The 7,436-nt window shown below is 41.8% G+C and overlaps 1 protein-coding gene across 2 annotated transcripts in view; it reads left to right on the plus strand.

Annotated features, from left to right (window-relative positions):
* The first annotated feature begins 4,324 nt into the window (after nucleotides 1-4,324).
* Nucleotides 4,325-7,436, plus strand: part of STX12 (syntaxin 12) — a 471,540-nt gene continuing 468,428 nt past the window's right edge. Inside the window, exons 1-2 of one of the 2 annotated variants that reach the window (XM_044084824.1) lie at nucleotides 4,325-4,519; nucleotides 4,733-4,906. In XM_044084824.1, the coding sequence (XP_043940759.1) occupies nucleotides 4,807-4,906 (100 nt within the window). In that variant the 5' untranslated portion in view covers nucleotides 4,325-4,519; nucleotides 4,733-4,806. The remainder of the gene's footprint in view (nucleotides 4,520-4,732; nucleotides 4,907-7,436) is intronic. The other variant, XM_044084825.1, reaches the window with a different exon arrangement.

Raw genomic sequence — 7,436 nt, forward strand, 5'->3', positions numbered from 1 at the left:
CCATATTGGTAATGACCAGGTCCAAGATATCGCTGCCCCTGGTGAGGTATGGACAAGCTGATCCAAGGCATTGGAATTTATGAATTTCAGAAAACATTGAGAGAATGAGTTGGTACATGGGTAGTTTTCCCAGTTGATGGTGGGATAGTTGAAATCACACATAATTAATATATTGGGGTGTACCTTAATATTTTCCAGTATCTTAAGAAATGAAGAGTGGGAATCCTGGAGCATGGTGGGTGATCTGTAACAAGCTACAAACTGGATTGCAGTCTTGCCAGTGTTGGTTGTACTTGGATAATTTCAGATGCATTATGCTGAGCAACTAGCCTGGAGGTGTGGATATCCTTAATGAATATGGACGCGCCTCCGCCTTTAGTGTTTCGGTCCAGGTTAGGTGGCCGAAAGGTGTGGTATGAATTATAGCCTGGTAATTCAGGGGTGCTCTCTGGAGCCTTGAACCAGGTCTCTGTCACTGCACAGATGTTGATGTTCTCCATTTTAAGGAGTGCCTTGAATGAGTGCATTTTGAAGTTTAGACTTCTAGCACTGAGTAGCATTACCCTCAGAGTTTGCTTGCTTGTACCCGTTACGGTGGTGAATTTAGCATTTGAACCTTGCCTATAAAAGGCACTATAGGGGTGTCAAGAGCCTTAGCCAGTATCCGGAATCTCAGGGGTGACAGGTGCAGGCCATCTCTGGCAAAGCATTGTGGTCTGTCGACCATGTTGTCCCAGGAAGACAGATACCGGATCCCCTCAGAATGACATTGGAAGCTTAGCCAATTGCTGAAGTCAATCATTTTGTCCTTGTACTGTGGTATCATTCTGGGCGATGGCAGGATGCTACTCAGGGCTAGGGTCATACCTGCCTAGGCTACATGATCCAAGAGCTCCTCCATGTCTCTTTTCATATAGTCCAGGGAAGTACGTCTCAGGTCATTCACACCAACAGGAGGCAGGTTTTCATGACAGTCTGGGCAGAGGGAAGTCTGCACTGCAGTTGTAGCTGTATTGCATTCACAGAGATAGGCACTTTTTGTAGTTTTGGTTTGTTTTTTTTTCCTGACTGGATTTAGGAGGTGGGTTTTCCCGACAGTCTGGGCAGAGGGAAGTCTGCACCACTGTTGTAGCTGTATTGCCTTGATTTCAAGCTATAGCACACCAACAGAACTGGAAGACTGCAAAGAGAAGTTGGGGGAGGCTGCATAATACATATCAGGAATTATTCTACAAACCACAGGTTTCTAACAGCTCAAACACCAATGACCAAATGACATTATAAGTCTTCAATGACCTGTTGCTCATCCCCGTGAAAAGAAAGAGTAGAATTTTTGTAGCTCCACAAACCTGGCTAAATGCATTTAGTATATATAACTGACAACATACATGTGAGCAGTATGGGAATGTCCCACCAACAGTCCACAATATATTGCTATACAGGTTGAACAGATTTTGCTCTATGGAGATCATCACAACATACACACCACTTGCAGTGTCACAATACTTCCTGGACAAAAAATCAACATGTTTTTGTCTCCAGTTTGTTATGATTATCTGATTAATACTGAGGGATTTAACAACTTTAATACTCTGTCTCTTTCTCTTTGAGTCTGGTTACAGTATGAACAAGTGCTGTCTATGTTGATATCTCCAAAGCTGCTTCAGAGGTAGTTCCAGCAACTACCCCCTTCACAACTATACTGGAGCGGTGGAGTTGTGGGATAGCTCTAGGGCTGCCTTATGTGTAGTTGAACTAGCTGACCACTTAGGGAACCATTCTTGTAAGGGTACTATTTCCCTGTTTATTTATTTATTTATTTTAGAGCAATGTTTTTGGATAGTTCAATACATTCTCCTTCAAAACAACACACTTCTGGACCTCACAAATGTTGGGAAGTTAGTGCTGAGGCACAGAACAAAGTTTTGCTTTCCTGTTGGTGGCAAGTGTTGTCACTTTTGCTTAATTTTAGATGGCACCCTGTTACCATTTGGTATTGACTTTGTTTCCTAACACAAGTAAATATTAAAGGAATAACCGATGATGTGCTGTGGTATATTGAAGATTTTCCCACAGTTGGTGTGGTTTAATCACGAGAATAAAGCCAACCATCCGTAAATTTCAATATACCACACCACGTCGCTGGTTATTGCTATTATACAATGACATTATTTAAGAAAAATACTTACTTTTCTTAAATGATGTCTTTGTATAACTGCGCATTACTTTTCTTCCGCTGGTTGTGGTACACTGCTTCCCTGTTTTGATGTACTGAACATGCGTATGGGACTTGCATCCCACGCATACGCAGTACATCAATGCTTACAAACGGAAGCAACGGAGAAAAGAAAGTCTCCATTTTTTTCTTTTTTTTTTTATTTGTTTAAAAAAAATATTTTGAGGACTTTATACCAACGGGAAAATAGTCTGGGTGACCGGACCTTTTTTCTATTGGTTGTTGTTGTTTGTCTTTTGGCTTTCCCAGTTAGGGGTCGCCACAGCGAAACTCTGGTCCGCTAATGATTGGCAGTTGGTTTTTACGGTGTTGAGTTGCCAGCCCGACGCCCAACCTTCAACGAAGGCACGCCCATTCAACGCATGTCCTTCGAACGCCCACTCGACCGTGGGGAGGACATGCAGACTCCACACAGAAGGTACTCCCAACCCAAGCCGAGAATCATACAGGAGAACCTTTTGCTGTGAGGCAACAACGCTACTGCTGCACTACCGTGGAATTTACAAAGGGCACACTGGCCAATTACTGTGCACATTTTGGAATATAAATATTGTGGGATTTACAACGGGCACTCTGGCCAATCAGCGTGCACGTTTTGGAATATAATATTCCAAAACGTGCACGGTGATTGGCCAGGGTGCCCTTTGTAAATCCCACAGTATACCAACGGAAAAAAGATCCGGTCACCCGGACTTTTATATTGTTTTAAACAAATAAAAAAGAAAAAACGGAGCAATGGAAACTTTCTTTTCTCCATTGCTTCCGTTTCTAAGCATTGATGTTCTGGGTATGCATGGGACGCACGTCCCATACGCATGCTCAGTACATCAAAACAGAGAAGCAGTGTGCCACAACCAGCGGAAGAATAGTAATGCGCTGTTACCATTATACAAAGCCATTTAAGAAAAGTATTTTTTTTTCCTTAAATAATGTCATTGTATAATAGCAATAACCGACTTCGTGGTTGTGGTATATTGTAATTTGCGGTGGTGGTGCTGTGGTAGCGTTGTCGCCTCACAGTTAGACGTTGCCCGTTCGATTCAGCGCAAACTGTCTACTGTACCGAGCGGCGTGAATCGAGCGCGTCGCTCGTTGAAGGTGTGCGTGAAGCCGGCATGTAAAACTCTGTAAAAACTCTACTGCAATCGCGGCGCGACGGTGTGGCGCTGCGGAAACCTAACGGGAAGAAAGACACACACACACCCACGGATGGCTTTATCTAATCACTCAGGCTTCGCCCTCGTGATTACACCACACCAACCGTGGGTAAATTTTCAATATACCACACCACGTCATTGGTTATTGCTTTAATAACAATGAATACCTGACACTTCTCAAGACTGGTCAGGTCACAGTAACATAAAAGTGTTCTATGGCATCGGGAGTAACGCCAATGCCATCACAGTTTTTTCACAAATCACACATTCACTCTAAAATACACAAGCCTACTTATACCATACAATCACCATATGAAATGGATACATAGCTATGCACATATAGCACCATAACTGGCAGGTGCGCCGAACGTCACTCAGAATATTACCCAGGTATATGCACTATTGCCATATTAGTTCACAAAAGGACGCTTACACCCCATGCCATTATTTGATTACATGTCGCATGGAACATGTTTTACTATAGTTCTGGCTATATTTATTTATTTTTTGTACATATATCAGTTTATATACACACTTTATAAATCAGTATACGTAGCACGTTATACATATATATATATATATATATATATATATATATATATACACACGTGTCTGCGCCCGCGCATATGTGGTTGTGCTTTTATTATATACACGCATTTTATTTATTTATTGCAGCTACAATCTCAAAATAAAGCACACGGAAGGGAATCAAACGATAATGTAACTTACTTCACTAATGAATTATTCATCAATAACTAAAAACCAACTCAAACATTGGAACTCGGACCCTTTACTACAACACCAGACACGTACCACGTGTCCATCAAAACAGAGGTTCACCAATCCTGTGCTTTCGTCTACTTCCGCGTTGACACACGTTCTGCAATTTGTGTTTTAACTCGACTCTGTGGGGATGGTACTGGTGGGCGGGGTCTGCTATTGCGCATCGGGGAGGTACAAGGTTTCAGTATAATTGTAATTCAAATGTTATGTTTATGTTATTGGACGGACTGAAAATACTTCCGATTTGCGCATCTTTTTTTCCGGTTTCCTGCTACAGCAGTTTGTTATACCTAATGTGAACGGCGGAGCGAGTTTACGGCGCACGACACTACTGTACATTTGGGTCAGTATGTTAACTGATAATTTTAATGCGTTTATTTTGTAAGGGAGGTATAATAGATGCATCATTGGAGTGATTATTTTGAAGGCCCAGCTTTCTAGGGCACTAAGGGAAATCTTATGATTCCCTTATTTATGTGATTCTAGACCACGCCTGTTTTGTTTTTGTTTGACGACACTTGTCACGTTTCTGAATGCCAATTTTGTGTTTTGACAGGAAGAAATACGTTGAGTCGGAAGAACAGCGGTCTGTATTATTTTCATTTTGACTTGGTATCGATTTGACACATCATGTCGTATGCACAGAGAGACGGGTTTCGCTCCCAGCCCAGGGATTTCGGTGGTCTTATTCAGACATGTAGTGCTAACGTCCAAAAAATTACCCAGAACAGTAAGTGTTCGCCAGGCTCTTTCATTTCACTGCTTGCATGTAAAAGTTTAGTACGTTACCGTACGTTTTTGCATCTGTGAGTGATTGAACCTTATTGTACAGTTGCTTGTTTTCCGATATCTTCTGGGTCTAGGCTGATATTTATTTATTTTTTTCTCATGTGATGTACTGGTCCCCTCCATATTAGAATTCATATATATCAAATTGGCAGGGCATGTGCAATACACTGATGCTGTAATTATGAAGGCTGTTGCAGTAGGGTGTGGATCTCTCCTGAGTTATATACCCTAAAGGGGAATATTTCCTTATCTAACAATTGACGTATGAATTTGATGTTGTGGAACTGTCACGGAACTAAGCAAGAATTTCACCTCAAGTAAAAAAATATATTTGTATCGGCATGTCTTTGAAAATTAAGACATTACTTAATACAACAATGCGTTTATGTAGGTTATGTAGTAGGTTTCCTGCTAGCTTTCTTGCAGATAGATGCCCGGGGCATAATGCCATCCTTCCAGCACTTGCCACAGATTCTTAAATCAAAATTGACGCGGCTGTTTATTAAGACTGGCTATAAGTATTAATCCGCATTCATATATTTTTAATTGCACTTGTTTTTGTGATGCAGCAGGTTAGTAATCCCAGACACAGCACAATTGGTTAAGCTAAGCACATAAAACAAGGGGAGGAATTTCTATTCAGTCTCATACCGCTTGCTCAGAGGTGACCATAGCCTTGATGAGAAGGCCATCACTCAAAAATTTGATGAATATCAGACCCTCAAAAAATCTGTGACCCCTCTCAAACCACGACGGTTAAAAATGAGGCGTGCTATAGGGACAGATTCATCGCAGGAGAGAGGACATGCTGTGGAACAAAATCCCGGTACATGAGTGAATCAGCACCTCTTCTCTCTTCTTCAAGGAATCTTGACCAATGGATGGGATCTTGCAGGAGATGGATTACCCCCAGCAGATATACAGCACCACTGCTTTGACAGAGGCACAGCAAAATGATTTAGGCTTTTATAAATAGTTTAATTCAAACTAAATCACATAACTAGGGGCTAGGCTTATAAGGCTTATAAATGCCCTTGGGCAGATAGCCTAGTATGAACCTATGAACCTATGAACCTATGAATTATGTAGACAAGAAAATATGTAGGATCTTTAGTAATTGCTACCAAGCAGAAGTTGTTTGTTTAACCCTATGCATTTGTGAAAAAAAATCTTATGTACTGCTTGATCTCCTTGCCTGGCACCTAATCTCATTTTAGGCACATCTACAGCATGTATGTATATTAGTACTTACTGAGTATTGCCATGAACATGTGTTTTTCATTTTTCAGAATCCCATTTTAGATCAAACATCTCCGGGAACCATCTGTAATGCTTTCCTCCCCTACAGTATCACTGATCTTTGTGTCACTTGCCCATTAATTTTCCTTCTACGTGCAACAGCTTGGTATGGCCCCTCCCACCTCCATGCAAGCTTACTGAAGGGGCAGACATTTTTTGTTTGTCTTGCACACTAAATTCTCCTTTCCTGTATGCAGTGTCCTCAGATGCTTTTTTGGTGTATCTGGTGAAACTGGAGTGTTGTGCCCTTTTTGTATCACCTGTGTGCTGGTTATTGGGCACTCCTAGGGGGTTGCTGCAGCAGTGAGAATTCATAGTGTCATAGGTAGGTACTAGGCTATTGGCCCTAGGGCCTATACAAGCCTAGCCAAAAAGGTATCGTGGCTTTCGCCACCCAAGAAAATTATTTTCTGGTGCCCCTGTCAAGCAGAACCACAGAAGTGATCCCTGGGGTGAATTTCCATTACCCATACGTTCATCAAGAAAAATCTTGAAGAGTGCTAATGAACTTTGCTTGACATAGATGGGTAGTCTGTTCCAGAGTATGGGAAGTCTCTGTGACAGGAATCTATCCCTCCAGCATGTTCTGTTTATTGTGGTGACAAGGTTTAGGTCCCTAGAGCGTGTAGCTCGGCGGGATTGAGATCTTTTTAAGTGGAGCATGTCCAACAGCTCTGGGTTTGACATAGCCTTGTGTGTTGGGCAGAGATCGCCTCTTGAGTATGCAATGGAGTAAAGTTGGAGTTTTTTTTGAGATTGTCTGCGTAAGGCATCTGTTTTGAGGCCAGTAATACTCTTTGTGAGAGATTTTTGCGGCCTTTCCAGTTGTTGTAGATGTCTTGTGAGGTACATACTAAAAGGGGCATTTTACTCTCGAATGGGTTTGAGTGATGAGTAGATGACCTTCTTCTTCTTGTTTTTTTTTTTTTTCTGGATGAGAAACCTTTTGTGATGAGGTGTGCTACGTAAAAGGATTTCCTGACCACTGTGGCGATGTGATTATCAAAGGAGACACTACTATCCACCTGTGTCCCAATGTCTCTCACCACACTTTTGGTGTCAAGTAGCCTACCGTCTATGTGGTAGTTCATGGGTACAGAGTTTTTACCAAAGGGGATTTTGGCATTCAGCTTGAGACCATGGCTTTGACACCAGGCATCTGTCTCAGTGAG

This window comes from Protopterus annectens, chromosome 1.part1 (genome assembly GCF_019279795.1).
Source record: "Protopterus annectens isolate FY-2018-M chromosome 1.part1, PAN1.0, whole genome shotgun sequence".
Lineage (NCBI taxonomy): Eukaryota > Metazoa > Chordata > Ceratodontiformes > Protopteridae > Protopterus > Protopterus annectens.